Below are 16,572 nucleotides of genomic sequence, written 5' to 3'. Positions count from 1 at the left end.
ACTACTTCCGTTGATGAGACTTTATATAAAATCCAATCAAATCTTATTCTTTTTATGTAGTCTGTTAAAAATATTCGTTCCAAGGAACCTCAGATGTCAGATGAGAAGAGTTCTGAACTTATTACTGATTCAGTAACCCTGAAGAATAAAAGTGAATCAAGCCTTCTAACAAAATTAGAAGGTAAGAGTGACAAAACAGACTACTTCTTTAATTAAGAGAATCACTTTGTACTTGTGAAAGTTGACCGGCCACCTAACAATTGCCATGTAAGACTATCTATGACTGTATCCCTTTATCTTGTATTTCAGTTAAATTTTATAGATTGTATGAAAAGTATTCAATTGTATAGCAAAGAAAGTTTATTTGCCTAAAAGGTGCATTAAAGGAAGGTTGGAGGGAAAATACCGTGACACGGAGTTATTGTTCTCAGTTGGCCTGATAAATACTTTCTGGAAAGGACGCAGAGGCTGTATTTCTATGATAATTCTCCCTTTCCTCTTTTGTCAAACATTTGCTTTTCCAATATATGAGTACTGTGGTGCATGTTCTAAGGATATATACATGAATGAGACAGGGTCCCAAGGAGATTGCCAAGCAGTGTGGGACATCTGCTGATAAATATAATGCTGGGTAGAATATAGAGTATTATGAGAACCACATCAATAAAATGCTATGAGGATTCAGTGCAAGGAGAAATCTGAGGAGCTAATTCGGTTTAGGGGAAATAAGGAAATAGTTTGTGGAGGAGAAGAAACGTGAAGCATTGTTAGCATTTAAATAGGAAGAAATGGCAGTGATAGAGTATTTCAGATGGAGGGAGTAACGTAAGCAAAAGAATAAAATATTCTAGGAACCAAGATGGTCAATTATGCTGAAAACTGTAACACAGGTAGTATAGAAGTGGGAGATAAGACTAGTTAGACTTAGAATGTCAGGCTTAAATTTTTTATTTGTTTAGATGTCAGAGCACCATCAGAGGTTTTTGAATGGGATCATGAATTGGATGACCATTGTCCAAACAAAGTTTGCCAGATTGGGTGTAATGTTTTCTTTTGATTGGACTGAAGAGGAACACTGGGACTTTTCTGGTTTTAGCCCGGAAAGTCCCATGTCACAGGAGAGCCCTCCATCCCTGCAAACTGGGCGGCCATTATTTTGATTGGGAACATCAGCGTCCCTTCGGATCAGCAGGGCATTGTTTCCAGGATCCCCCTCGGCTGCCCAAATCCGCAGTTGCTCAAGTCCCTTCTGTAAATTGATGTGGTATAGTCAGCCCTGTGGAAGCTGCGGGTATGGAGGGCCAACTGTAGATTCCTCTTGCTAGTAATTGGGGGAAACTCATATTCTGTATTTTCATGGCACCTATTACAAACGGATATGATTGAAAAATCATCTTTACCAAAAATTCTTGTTTATAGTACTGACCTGGCACCTAATTTAATGCTTTCATTTCTTTCACACACATTTCCGTCAAGTGTATTCCGAGTGGGGCTGTGGGGTCACAGGACGTTGTATATATTCGTCTCATCGATAGTGCTGGACGGTTTTCCAAAGTGTTGTGTTTCACCAGCACTTATGTTACTCTTGCTCCACATTCTTCCCAATAGTTTTTAGTGTTGGTTTTTAATGTTAAACATTCTGATTCTGCTAAGTGATATCTCGCTGTGGTTTTAATGCGCATTTCCCTGATGTCTAACGATGCTGAAGGCCTTTTTGTGTTCATTGGCCATATGGGTATCCTCTTGTGAAGTACTTGTTCAAGCATCCCCAGTTTTTCCATTGGGTTTCCTTTCTTTCTCGCATTGATGTTAGGAGACATTAATATGATCTAGATACAGCTCCTTTGTTGGGTATATATTTTACAAGTAACTTCTCCTATTATGTGGTGAAGACTTGATGAAATTGTTAATTATCATGCATTTTAATTTATCAGTCTTTTCCTTTGTGGTGAGTGTATTCTGTGACTTTAAACAAATCTTTTCCTCCTCCAAGATCATAAAGATATTTTCATATATTTTATTTAATTTATTTTTTTATAAATTTATTTATTTATTTTTGACTGCGTTGCGTCTTCGTTGCTGCGGGCGGGCTTTCTCTAGTTGCGGCGAGTGGGGGCTGCTCTCCGTTGCAGTGCGCGGGCTTCTCATTGCGGTGGCTTCTCTTGTTGCAGAGTTTGGGCTGTAGGCGTGCGGGCTTTAGTATTGTGGCGCACGGGCTCCATAGTTGTGGCTCGTGGGCTCTAGAGCACAGGCTCAGTAGTTGAGGCACACGGGCTTAGTTGCTCCGTGGCACGTGTGATCTTCCCGGACCAGGGCTCGAACCCATGTCCCCTGCATTCCCAATAGTTTTTATTGTTGGTTTTATTAGTTGGTTTTAGGCGGATTCCTAACCACTGAGCCACCAGGGAAGAAGCCCTTTCCATATATTGCAGAAGACATCATTTTACGTTTCACATTTAGAGTTATATTCTACTTGAATTTAATATTTGTGTGTAGCTAAGATCAAGTGTCTGGATTCATTCTTTTCTCCCCATGTGGAGATCCAGTAGATCCAGAAGCATTTATTGAAAAGACCCTTTTTCCCCTCAGTGATTTGTTATAAATTAGGTGAGTCTGTGTTTGATGTCTGGTCTTGAATTCTTCTCTGTTCCATAGTCCTTTGTGTCCTTGTGCTAACACTGACATAATTACTGCAGTTAAGGCTTCATATCTGTCAGTGTAAATTCCACCTTTGTTCTTTGTCAAAGCTATTTTAGTTATTCTAAGCCTTTTGGATTTCCATATAAATATTAGAATCTGTCAGATTTCCTTTTTTTTTTTTTTCCGGTACGCGGGCCTCTCACTGTTGTGGCCTCTCCCGTTGCGGAGCACAGGCTCCGGCCGCGCAGGCTCAGCGGCCATGGCTCACGGGCCCAGCCGCTCCGCGGCACGTGGGATCTTCCCGGACCGGGGCACGAACCCGTGTCCCCTGCATCGGCAGGCGGACTCTCAACCACTGCACCACCAGGGAAGCCCCATTTTTTTTTTTTTAAATGGGATTTTGATTGAGATCTAGTGGGACAGGTTGACATCTTAACAGATGAAATTTCTAGTCCACTAACCTGGCATATCCCTTCATTCATTTAAGTAATCTTTAAAAGATTACTGAAGAAATACTTTTCTGTGTAGAGATTTTGCTTATCTTTTGCTGGAGATGTACTTAAAGATCTGATTTTTTTTTGATATGATAATGAATGGGATCTTTTTAAAAAAAATACTTATCCTCTACTTTGTTGCTGATATGTAAAAATACAACTGATTTTTAGCTATTTATCATATTTACAGTGACATTGCTAAAGTCACTGAATAATTCTAATATTTTCCTATAAATTCTTTCATGTTGTTTGAAAATAATGTAACATTTTTTGCCTTCCAGTCCTTTAACTTTCTTTTCTTTGCTGTATTGCACTTATAACCTCTAGCATAATGGTGAATAGAAGGAATGATAGGTGGCGTTTTTGTTCACTCCTTATTTTAGAGAGCCACTTTCATTATTTTACCCTCACATGATAATTGCCTTAGAGTCTTACAGCTCTTCTTTATCAAATATCAAAACAGAGTGAGTTTTGCTTTATAGCTAGACTAAAAGTTTTTTTGTGACTGGGTATTGAATTTTATGAAATGCCTTTTCCGCATTTTTGGAGTTGACCACAGACTATTCTCCTCTATTATTATGGCAAATTGAATTAACTTTCAAGTGTTAAGCAACTTTGCATTTAGGAATAAACACAACTTGGTCATAATTTATTATATATTTTGTATATCAGTTGCAAATATTTTGTTTAGAATTTTTGCATCTGTTATGATAAGGACAGAATATTGACATTCATAAAATAGTCAATGTTATTGTTGAGGCTCTTTTGTTCAGACGCTTAAGGAAGTAAATTACAGGCTAGTTTAACGTAAAAATTTTGTTAAAAAGCTAGAGGTCTATGAAAAGTGGTGAACTAGCTTCTCTTTATTAGTAAGACATACATGTTTTTAAATTTTTACTTATTTATTTCCTTGTTTTCTGGTAAAGACCAGAAGCATTTAAATTCAGAATGGTCTTTGGTAAAGCTCTAGGTAACAACCAAGGAAGATGGCTGTTGCAGCTTTGAAAAATTAACTTGCTAAAAGCAAATTGTCAGCAGCTGGCTTAAAGTTTTTAGTTTCTCTGTTTTTTAAGAGCAAAATGCTAATACAGTTTTTTAACATGTTCTATCATTTAGGTTTATTTTGTTATTATCAAATAGTCTTGCCTTTTAATGACAATAGCAACAAATACAATTTCAGAAACTAGAGAACATCAAGAACCAAAGGTTCCAGAAAGTAACCAGAAACAATGGCCATCTAAGAGAAAGTCAGAATGTGTAAACCAGAATCCTGCTGCATCTTCAAATCAGTGGCAAATTTCAGAGGTAATCTCAAAAGTTGATACAGAGGTAACTTTCCTTTTCAAGTGTAGCATTGCTATTGTTCATAATGTGATGATCATGTTAAATGTTTTCTTCTTTTATTAAATTCTTGTGTACCATATTTAGTGGAGCAGTTTGCTCAAGTGTGTGGTGTTTTGTTTTTAATTCACAAAACAATGATCAGTAATAAAGGTTTAGTTTAGTAAGAATATATGTCAAGCTGAATTCTTTTCTGTTTTCAATAGTATTTTTGGATGCTGGTAGACTGGGGCAGGGGTCAGCAAACTACAGCCTAGGAGCCAAATCTAGTTCCCAGCCTGTCTGTAAACAACATTTTATTGAAACACAGCCATACCCGTTTATTTACTTACTGTCTGTGCTTGCTTTTGAACTGTAACAGCAGAGCTGAGTAACTGCAGCAGAGACCACCTGGCCTGCAAAGCTGAAAATGTTTACTATCTTACCTTTTACAGAAAACAGTATGCAGATGGCTGAACCAGTGCAATGCTGTACCAAGCATTTGACAATTTCCTATTGTCGTCCTCATGGATAAAATAGAAAAATATAGACTAGATAATGTGAATTCATAATAGGTTGAATGATCATTCCCACTGGCTGGGCTCCATTTCAGAAGCAAGGATCTGGTAGAGAGCCATACCTGTATGTAGTCCATGGCCATACTCTTGTCATTATTACTTTTCGGTTGTATTCTAACTCAGCAGTTCTCAAATATTTTGGTCTTGGTGCCTTGTTTTATACTCTTAATTATCGAGGTTCCTAAAGAGCTTTGGGGGAATTCCCTGGCAGTCCAGTTGTTAGGAGTCCTTACTTTCACTGCCAAGGGCCCAGGTTCAATCCCTGGTCGGGGAACTAAGATCCCACAAGCTGCATGACGTGGCCAAAAATGGGGAAAAAAAGAGCTTTGGTTTACGTAGGCTATGTTTATCTGTATTTGCTATATTAGAAAGTAAAGCCAATACATTTTTTAAATATTTACTAATTTATTAAAAATAACAAGAATAAATTTTTTACATGTGAATGTAGATACACTTAAAAATAAGTATTTTGTTTTATTGAGATATAATTGATACACAACATTATATTAGTTTTAGGTGTACAACATAATGATTCGATATTTGTATATTTGTATATACAGTTGACCCTTGTACAACATGGGTTAGAACTGTGTGGGTCCACTTATGCATGGATATTTTTCAATAAATATGTACTATAGTACTACATGATATTTGGTTGGTTGATTCCGAGAATGTGGAACTGTGGATACATAGCGCCAACTGTAAACTTATATGTGGATTTTTGACTTCATGGGAGGTTGGTGCCCCTAATCTCCCAGTTGCTCAAAGATCAACTCTATTGCAAAATGATCACCACAATAAGTCTAGTTAATATTCTTTACCATACATAGCTACAAATTTTTTTCTTGTGATGAGAGTTTTTAAGGTCTACTCACTTAGCAACTTTCAAATATGCCATTCAGTATTATAAACTATTGTCACCACGTTTTTCATTACATCCCCATGATTTATTTATCTTGTAACTAGAAGTTTGTACCTTTTGATCCTCTTCACCCAGCCCCGCTCCCACCCACCCACCCCCACCCCCAGCAAACTATCTGTGAGCTTGGTGTTTTGTTGTTGTTGGGTTTTTTTTTTCCCCATGTAAGATTTTACATGTAAGTGATACTATGCAGTATTCGTTTTTCTCTAGCTATTTCACTTAGTATAATGCCCTCAGGGTCCATTGGTGTTGTCACAAATGGCAAGATTTCATACCTTTTTATGGCTGAATAATATTCCGTTGTGTTTATGTATTGCATTTTCTTTATCCATTCGGCCATCAATGGATATTTAGGTTGTTTCCATTTCTTGGCTATTGTAAATAATGATGCTATGAACATGAGGGTACAGATATCTTTCCAAGTTAGTGTTTTCCTTTTCTTTGGATAAATACCCAGAAGTAGAATTGCTAGGTCATATGGTAGTTCTATTTACATTTTCACCAACACTGCACAAGACTTCCATTTTCTCCACATCCTTGTCAACACTTCTTATTTCTTCTCTTTTTGATAATAGGCACTCTGACAGGTGTGAGGTGATATCTCATTGTGATTTTGATTTGCATTTCCCTAATGATTAGTGATGTTGAGCATCTTTTCATATATCTGTTGGCTATTTATCTGTATGTCTTCTATGGAAAAATATCTAATCACCTCCACTGTCCATTTATAAGTTGGTTATTTGATTTTTGGTATTGAGTTGTAATGAGTTCCCTGTGGTTTTTTTTTTTTTGGCTGTGTTGGGTCTTTGTTGCTGTGCACAGGCTTTTCTCTAGTTTGCGGCGAGCAGGGGCTACTCTTTGTTGCTGTGTGTGGGCTTCTTATTGCTGTGGCTTCTCTTGTCGCGAAGCACGGGCTCTAGGCGCATGGGCCTCAGTAGTTGTAGCACACAGGCTCTAGAGTGCGGCTCAGTAGTTGTGACGCATGGGCTTAGTTGTTCCATGGCATGTGGGATCTTCCTGGGCCAGGGGTCGAACCCATGTGCCCTGCATTGGCAGGTGGATTCTTAACCACTGTGCTACCAGGGAAGCCCCTCCGTGTGTATTTTGGATATTAACCTCTTATTGGATATGTGGTTTGCAAATATTTTTTCCCGTTCCATGGATTGTCTTTTCATTCTGTTGATGGTTTCCTTTGCTGTGCAGAAGCTTTTTAGTTTGATGTAGTCCTACTTGTTTATTTTTGCTTTTGTCTTTACTTAAGGTGTCAGATCTAAAAATTCATTGCCAAGACCTGTGTTAAGGAGCTTACCACCTATGTTTTCTTCTAGAATTTTTATATTTTAAGGTCTTGTATTCAGGTCTTTAATTCATTTTGAGTTAATTTTTGTGTATGGTATGAGAAAGTAGTCCAGTTTCATTCTTTTGCATGTGGCTGTCCAGTTTTCCCAACACCATTGATCTGTGTGTCTGTTTTTATGACAGTGTCATACTGTCTTGAATACTATAGCTTTGTGATGTGGTTTGAAATCAGAGAGCATGATGCCTCCAGCTTTGTTCTTCTTTCTCAAGGCTGCTTTGTCTATTCATGATCTTTTGTGGTTCCATATGAATTTTAGGGTTGTTCTATTTCTGTGAGAAATGCTATTGGAATTTTGATAGGGATTGCATTGAATCTGTAGATTGCTTTGGGTAGTTATGGTCATTTTAACAATATTCTTCCAATCCATGAACACAGAATATCTTTCCATTTATTTGGGTCTTCAGTTTCTTTCATTGGTGTCTTACAGTTTTCAGTATACAAGTGTTTCACTTACTTGGTTAAATTTGTTCCTAGGTATTTTATTGTTTTTAATGGGATTGTTTCTAACAGGTGTTTTTAGTGGAGTCTTTAGGGCTTTCTGTATATAATATCATGTCTGCAAATAGTAACAGTTTTACCTCTTCCTTTTCAATTTGGATACCTTTTATTTCTGTTTCTTGTCTAATTCCTGTGGCTAGGACTTCCATTACCATGTTAAGTAACAGTGTGAAGAGTGGGCATCCTTGTCTTGTTCCTGATTTTAGAGGAAAGCTTTCACCGTTGAGTATGATGTCCGCTGTGGGCTTGTCATACATGGATTTATTATGTTGAGCTATGTTCCTTCTGAAAAATAAGTATTTTTCAAATCAAAATAATTACAGTGAAGAGAGTGATATTGTTTTACAATTTTTACAATTTCTATAATGGTTGGCTTAACAGAAGACTGGATTTCTTGTATCTACTTTTGCATTCAATCTATTTCACTATCACATGCCTTCTAGCCTTGGGAAAACTCTAGTTTACATTCATGAAAGAATGAAAGTGAAAAAGGCAAATAATGTCCTAGTATGATTATGAAAATAGTTTTAACCTCTCAGACTCCAGGAAAAGATCTTGGGAACCCCTCTCTTTCTGCTATTTCTAGATCACTCTTTGAGAACTGTTGATCTAAGTAATGGAGTAGGTAACAAATGTTAGATGAGAAGAATCCTGACAGGTTGAACCTTGGACAAAGAGCATTTCCTCTTTTTTTCTTTTTAAAACTTGTAAACCGGTAGAATGGTAAAGGGACTTAAAACTATTTATCTGTCATTAGGGAAATGCAAATCAAAACTGCAATGAGACACCATTTCATACACACTAAGGTGGCTATCATTAAAAAGAGACAGTAATAAGTGTTGATGAAGATGTGGATAAATGAACCCTCATACACTGCTGGTGAGAATGTAGAATGGTGCAGTCACTTGAAATGGTATGGCATAGCAGTATAACTTACCTCCACTGCTTCTTCTTGGGTCAAGGCAGAAGAGGACCATTCGGAGACCTAAATAAATGGTGATCACCTTACCAGAGTTATTATGAGGTGCTGGTTGAGAAAATTTACACTTAAGAAAAAAATCTAAATGTGCCTTCTTAAAAGAGATTTCCTACTAGTAATTTTCTGCTTTTTACTCCTGGTTGCACGTGAGGTCTAGTTTTCCTCTGCCTGCTAGTTGCCCTCCAGGTTTGCATCTATATGCTGCTTCATTAACCACCAACTTGCATTGCGCTATTCATAAAAATTGCTTTGTACGCTTAGTTATTTTATGTTTATTCATGCATTTTTTATGATCATATCAATTATAGTGCTCATTATAACATATTTAATTCCTAAGAATTTTGGGGGGAAGATATTAAAAAGTAAAGCACTTATCATAATTACTAATTGTGCTTAATTTGAAATTAGAATGTCCTGAATTTAAAAAAAAAATGGTATGGTAGTTCCTTAAAAGGTTACATACAGTTACCATATGATCCAGCAATTCTACTGCTAGGTATATACTCAAGGGAATTGAAAATATATATCCACACAAAAACTTGTACATGAATGTTCATGGCAGCATTATTCATAATTGTAAAAAAGTAGAAATAACCCAAATATCTATCACCTGGTGAGTCAATAAGCAAATGTGTTACTCTGATTTTATTATTTCATTTTTTTATTCAATAATAAAAGTAATGAAGTACTGATAAATGCTATAGCATGGATGAACCTTGAAAACATGCTAAATGATGGAAGCCTGTCACAAAAGGCCATATATTTTGTGATCCCTTTTATAAGAAATGTCTAGAATAGGCAAATCCATAGAGACAGAAAGTAAATTAGTGGTTGCCAGAGCCCAGGAGGAGTGGGGAATGAGAGTGACTGCTAATACAGAGCTGCTTCTTAGGATGATGAAAACGTTCTGTAATTAAATAGTGGTGATGATTGCCTACTCTTGTGAATATATTAAAAACCACTGAATAGTACACTTAGGTAAAGAAGAAAAGACTAGGCAGTTTCTTGAGGTTGCTACTTCTGCAGCAGCCCACTCAAGTGGAGGCTGTTTTTGTCTCCCATCTCACTTACCTACAAGCTCCCCGAAGCTATGTCCAGACCATTTCTTCTCTTGCCAAAACCCTGTCCTTTTGAGGCGCCTGCCTTCTGGATATGCTCTCCTGTCTTGCTCGTTGCCATCATCTCTGAACATCCTAGTGACTCCCCATCATTCTTTGAAAACATTAGGCTCTGGATCACTTCTTTCAGCTTCAACCCAACATCTATCATCACGTTTTGTTAGCTTCTCACCCCTATGTATCGCTAGTCCTACACCTGGCCTCCAGATTCATAACTTCTTCCTCCCTCATGCCCATTTCTTAATGTCACCTTAGCTACCCATTCCTATATTCTCAATTCTGATCTCCAAAATCTCAAATGCAAACATCCCGGTCTATGAGTACAACCATTCCACTTACCTTGCTTAATAATCTTACTATCACAGATTCTTAATACCATCCTGACCACTAATCCAGATATATATATGAGGAAGTCTTAAAGAAAGGGGAAAATTTACCCAGGAAAAGAGATACAGTGGCCATGCTAGCTATCTTCAAAAACTCAAAGGATTGAAATGCAGAAAATAGTATAGATTTATCCACTGTGGATCTCCAGAGCATAATGTGGACCCAGTGGGTTGAAATTATAATATAGAAGCTGATCTAACCTAAATATCTGTGAATACTTGCTAACAGCTAAAAGTGTCCCCAAATTGAAGTAGAGGTAGTGAGCGCTCACTAATAGCGTTCAAGCAAAATGTGGTTTGCAGGAGTTGGCAAGCTTTTTCTGCAAAAGCCTAGTAAGCTTTGCAGGCCAGATGGTCACTGCTGCAACTCTTGAACTCTGTCATTATCTCATGAAAACAGCCACAGACAAGATGTAGGCAAATAGACATTGCTGTGTTCCAATAAAAGTTTATTTACAAAAACAAGCAGCAGGCCAGATTCAGCCAATCTCTACTGTAGAGGATGTTCATTATTGCTTTGGGATTTGTATGAGATAAATTCTACAAGCTCTATGTCTTTTACAAGGAAGAAAGAAGAACACTAGATAGGTATTTGCCATTTCAAATTTTGCTAAATAATTAGTATTTGGTCATTTTCCCTCCAAACATAAAAGTAGGAAATGATTTTACTGATTAAAGAAAGACTAGTTTTCTGAAGCACAGAGTACTTACTTAGATTATAAAAGTTCAATGCTAGTCATAGTAGCCCTAATGAGAGAGGATATTAGATCCTGTTTTGTTAAACAATGCTGTGTACCTTCCCTCTACTTGTAGTCCCTTTGAGGAAAATATAACAGGCTTCAAAATTTAGAGTAAAAGAGCTGTACTAAAAAGTTATTGAAAGTCTGGAACACATACGTCTACCTATTTTAGCATGCTTTTGTATTTCATATGTTAATTTTCTTTTAGAAGTTATGTTTGTGAAACTGTTGAACAGGTGACTAATTTAAAAACCCGAAATCGTGATGTTTTTTATTTTGGTCTAGCAGAAACAAACCAGTTTTGAGCAACCTGCCCTTTCGGTTTCAAAGCAGTCGCCACCGATATCAACACCTAAATGGATTGACCCAAAATCTATTTGCAAGACACCCAGCAACAGTGTCTTGGATGATTACATGAGCTGGTAATTACTTTTCTTTGCTTGGTACAGTAGAAATAATATGGGCTTCGGGGCCAAACAGATCTGGAGGTGGATCCCGCTCTTTTACTTTAAACACTTTCCAAATTCATATTATTTTTCTCAGCATCAGTTTTTTTATCTGTAAAAGGGGAGGGGAAGGTGGCTACGATATATTTTTAAGGATTGTAATGAAAGTCTCTGTCATATTGTAATCTGTACCTACTATATATACTCTATACTTTTTATACTTACCTATAGGCAGTACCTTTAAATACTCTAAGTATGCAAAACTTCTTGATAATCATGCATTGCCACACGGATAACTCTCTGTAATTGAGAGAGAGATTTTAAAGGTTAGCATTCTTAGAGCGGGTAAAGTGTGGATACATTACACGGCAAAGGAGCTGTTAACTGGAGCGTGCTGGTCTCTGCTGGTGGTGCAGCTCATATAGTTCTGGTGGTGTTCAAGACCGGAGCGGCGGGCAGTGAGGGATGAGTGAAGAAGTTGGTCGGTGTTGATTGACAGGAAACACAAGGGATATTGAAAAGCAAATCAATGGCATTTCTAAGAAAAGGAAGAAAGGGATGTGGCATATCCTATAACTAGGGGCTATATTTTTAATGTCTTAGAGGATAACGGAAATCCATGATGCCTTTTGCTTTTCATTTTCATAATGTAATCTTTGATCTTAATTAGAACTGGCCTTGGGGTTTTATAACCTAGTCTCTTTCCTACTTAATACAATTTTGCTATATATTACCTAATTTTATTATACTTAGAATATTTTAAAGAATGACAGCTAACTAAACAAGGTATATAGTTATTTCTTGCGAAACTATTTACTGTCAACAAATACTTGTAGAATTCCTTTGTGCCAAGCACCATTCTTGGTGTTGAGAATACAACAGTGGACAAGACAAGCAAAGCACGAACGGGAGCTGAGCTGCTTTATGCTCAAAGGCCAAACTCCTCTGATGTAATTGGCTTTCACATACTTCCAGGAGGCTGTGTAGAACGTTATCGTTAAGAAGCACTCATAAAATCTGTGATCAGCCATAGGCTGAGATTTGCCTTGGCTAAATTTTATAAAATAACCCCAACTCTATATTTTAAATGACATCTTATTTATTTTAATAAGGATTTCTTGTCTGGGGACAAAAAATTACTTTCAGAAAGAACTCCCCCAAAATGAAATTTCTGGTGATGGTGTCTCAAGGATAAATAATTCAGATGTACTAGGAAAACTCATTTGGATTCTGTTTGATGTAACACATGTAAATGTATATCCACCATACAAAGTCTGAGTCAGAATCTTGTTTTCAAAGCTTTAATGTTTTAAATTTTGAAAAATACCTTTCCCAGTTTCAGGACTCCAGTTGTAAAGAACGACTTTCTACCTGCTTGTCAGTTGTCAACACCATATAGCCACCTTCCCTATTTCCAGCAGCAACAGCAGCAAGTACCCGTTACTCCACTTCAAAATTTGCAGGTTTGATAAGCTTTATTTATAATGGTACATGTTAAGGTATGATCAGTTTCAAAGGTTTTATTTTTGCAGGATCTAGTTTTTAAGAATGGTGTTAAAGACTTGTCCATTCTTAGTCCCATTAGGCAAAACTCTTTTCTGCTATTCTCATAAAGGTGCCTTATGACTTTGAGAGGTTAGTTATTGAAGAAGCTAATGAAGCTTTTTTCACTAACTAGCCCGAAGTATCTAGTTTGAGTAGCTAGATAAAATTTCTTCTGTAATCTAGGCTATTTTTTTATTCTGTTTAACAATGTAAACCAGCTGTTAGTGAGCAGCTTCATTTCACTGGCTGTTTAATATACAAGTAAATTTTTAAGAATATCAGAATAGCAATATGAGATACTACTAGAATATATTATAAAGTAGTTATTATAAAGTATTGATAAGGTAAAAAATTTTTTGCTGGTAAGGTATTGCCATCTGGGAAAAAAATTATTTAGAGACTCTCTCTACATCAATACTAAAATTTGTTTCTAATAACTATCTGAAAAGCAGCTTACTATTGATAGAAAGAATAGGCTTTGAAGGGAGACTGCCTGTCCTTGACTCTCGGCCTCACTACTTACCAGCTATGTGACCTTTTACAAGTTAAATAAACTCTTGTGCTCATTTCATCATCTTTAAAATGGGGGTGATGAACCTATCTACCCCATAGGATGATTGTGAAGATTGAATTAGTTAATATATACGTAGTTCTTACAACAGAGCCTGGTGCTTAGTAAATAATAAAATTTAGCAGCAATTGTTTAAATAAAACAGCAAAAAAAACCCCAAATAAACTACAAGTGATTAACTAAACAAATCAAGAGATTAAAAAACTAGACGACAGAAAGTAGAACAATGGGTACCAGGGGCTAGAGGGAGAGAGGAATGGGGAGTTACTGTTTGAGGGGTGCAGGGTTTTTTCAGTATGAGATGATGAGAAGTCCTGGAGGTAGATGGTGGTAATGGTTGCACAACAGTGTGAATGTACTCAACCCCACTGAAGAGTACACTTAAAAATGGTTAAGATGTTACATTTTGTGTTATGTAAATTTTACCATAATTTTAAAAATAATGGCATAAAAAATTTAGCCAACAGTAGAGTACACTAACTGTGGAAAGAGGTAATAGTGCTTTGAGGATTGACTCAGCAGTATAATAACTATAAAGGAGACAGAGCAGGTTGACCAGGTTTGCCCACACGTTCATTCAAAAAGCATTCATTGAGCTACTAGTCATGTAGTAGTAACTCAGCCTGTTTGAGCTGAACTCTGATTGACTCAGCAGTATAATAACTATAAAGGAGACAGAGCAGGATGACCAGGTTTGCCCACACGTTCGTTCAAAAAGCATTCATTGAGCTACTAGTTATGTAGTAGTAGTTCAGCCTGTTTGAGCTGAACTCTGAAAGCCAAGCAGACATGACCGAGTGAAGGGTCGAGGAGCCTTCTAGAAGAGGCCAGTGTCGGGAGGAAACTAAAGGAGGCCAGAGTGTGGCTAGAGCTCCCCAAGGGGCAGGGGTGACCCTGAGGGTTCTGCTGGGCCCTTTAAGTTTTGCCCCAAGAGGGATAGATAGGAAGCTGTGGCACAGGTTGGAGAAGGGAAGTGAAGTGACCTTAGACTAAGCGCCTTGCGGGATGTCCGGTGTAGGAGACTGAATGTCACATCGGCATTGAATCCGAAATAGGTCAGAATTACTTTATCTAATAACTTTCAGCAGCTAGGGGCAAAGATTATTGAAGCGCTTCCTTTCCTCTCAGAAATTTTCAGTTTAAGTAGGAGAGGAAGCTCCAAAAGCAAGAGAGGGGAGGGAGCAGTGAAGACTTGTGATGAAGTTACAACTCAATGACAAATAATGGGTACATGTTTCAAAGCCTAACACTTTCTTACAGAAAACATACTTCATGACTCAACAGTGTTGTTCAGCCCTAGATTAAAGAAATTAGAAACCGTATCTTTTATTTTTTTAACACCTTTATTGGAATATAATTGCTTTACAATGTTGTATTAGTTTCTGCTGTATAACACAGTGAATCAGCTATATGTATACATACATCCCCATATCCCCTCCCTATTGTGTCTCCCTCCCACCCTCCCTATCCCACCCCTCTAGGTGGTCACAAAGCACCAAGCTGATCTCCCTGTGCTCTGCGGCTGCTTCCCACTAGCTATCTATTTTACGTTCGGTAGTGTATATATGTCCATGCCACTCTCTCACTTCGTCCCAGCTTACCCTTCCCCCTCCCCGTGTCCTCAGGTCCATTCTCTATGTCTGCGTCTTTATTCCTGTCCTAAAATCGTTCATCAGAACCTTTTTTTTTTTTTTTTTAGATTCCATATATATCTGTTAGCATACGGTATTTGCTTTTCTCTTTCTGACTTTCTTCACTCTGTATGACAGACTCTAGGACCATCCACCTCACTACAAATAACTCAATTTCATTTCTTTTTATGGCTGAGTAATATTCCATTGTATATATGTGCCACATTTTCTTTATCCATTCATCTGCTGATGGGCACTTAGGTTGCTTCCATGTCCTGGCTATTGTGAATAGTGCTGCAGTGAACATTGGGGTACATACATTACTGTTTTTGAATTATGAGAAGGCTTATCTTTTATGTTATGTAGAAGGAGAGCACGTGAGAAAGATTCTACCATTTGGGCTGTAAAGCAGGACTTAGTTGAATTGAGGTTTATTCAGACCTTGTTTCAACTTGGTTAATCAGCTAATCAGGCACTCTCTGTGTCTCCAGCTTCCTTGTCAGCTCAGAGTAAGTCCTCACACACTCCATCTGTTCAGAGCGTTTATAGGTCCACAGATGGTCTAGCATCAGGGAAGAGAGGGGAGGCGTGTTGTATATAGTACATCGGTTGAGAGTTTGCTGAGGAAGATGCTCAAGTTCAAAATAAGCAGCTTGTTGAATATCACCCAGCATAAAGGGGGCATCACTAAAATCTGCATCTGTCTGATTGACTCTGGAACTCTTAGCACCTTAGCATGCTGCTTCCTTTATAATGTAATGCTCCAGGAGAAAAAAATATATAGTTAAAGTTGTGTGTTTATATATGTACGTATGTAAGTAAAAAGGTTTGTGTAAGAAAAAAGAACAGGTAAGAAAGATGAAAAGCGATAGCTTGTGAGTTTGTGTGTTGGACATTAAGAGGGTTTTTTCCCCCTTAAATTTTCTATTTATGTATTATGTTAAGAAGTAAAGGCAAGTTGGAAGCGGAGACTTTGGAACTTTGCCTATATATTAATTTAATAAGTTTATTTTTTTGACTAAAGTATGTAAATTGCTTCTTTAAAATATTGAAATATTGTGACATCTAATTAAGAGTTCAGATAATTTCAGAATTGGAAGCATTTCACTGTACTAAATGCAAGCTAGTTTCTCAGGCATGTTCTCTGAACATTTGAATCCTTATCTATTTTAATGATTTAGATTTCAGCATCCTCTTCAGCAAATGAATGCATTTCAGTTAACAGAAAAATGTATTCCATACTGAAGCAGCTAGGAAGTGGAGGTTCAAGTAAGGTAGGTATCCTGAATATTTAAGGAATGGATAAAAATATTTTAAACTTTCCTCTCTTTGTCTTTTTACCTT

General features: G+C 37.2%; 1 protein-coding gene across 1 annotated transcript in view; it reads left to right on the top strand.

Moving 5' to 3' along the window:
• The window catches only part of TTK (TTK protein kinase), a 41,242-nt gene that overhangs the window by 10,914 nt on the left and 13,756 nt on the right, over nt 1-16,572 (top strand). The window contains exons 10-14 of the mRNA XM_060030631.1: nt 61-181; nt 4,315-4,463; nt 11,324-11,457; nt 12,818-12,944; nt 16,410-16,502. Of these exons, the coding sequence (XP_059886614.1) occupies nt 61-181; nt 4,315-4,463; nt 11,324-11,457; nt 12,818-12,944; nt 16,410-16,502 (624 nt within the window). The remainder of the gene's footprint in view (nt 1-60; nt 182-4,314; nt 4,464-11,323; nt 11,458-12,817; nt 12,945-16,409; nt 16,503-16,572) is intronic.

Source organism: Delphinus delphis, chromosome 14 (genome assembly GCF_949987515.2).
Source record: "Delphinus delphis chromosome 14, mDelDel1.2, whole genome shotgun sequence".
Taxonomy (NCBI): domain Eukaryota; kingdom Metazoa; phylum Chordata; class Mammalia; order Artiodactyla; family Delphinidae; genus Delphinus; species Delphinus delphis.
The sequence above is the reverse complement of the archived record's forward strand: the minus strand, read 5'-3'. Positions and strand labels throughout refer to the sequence as shown.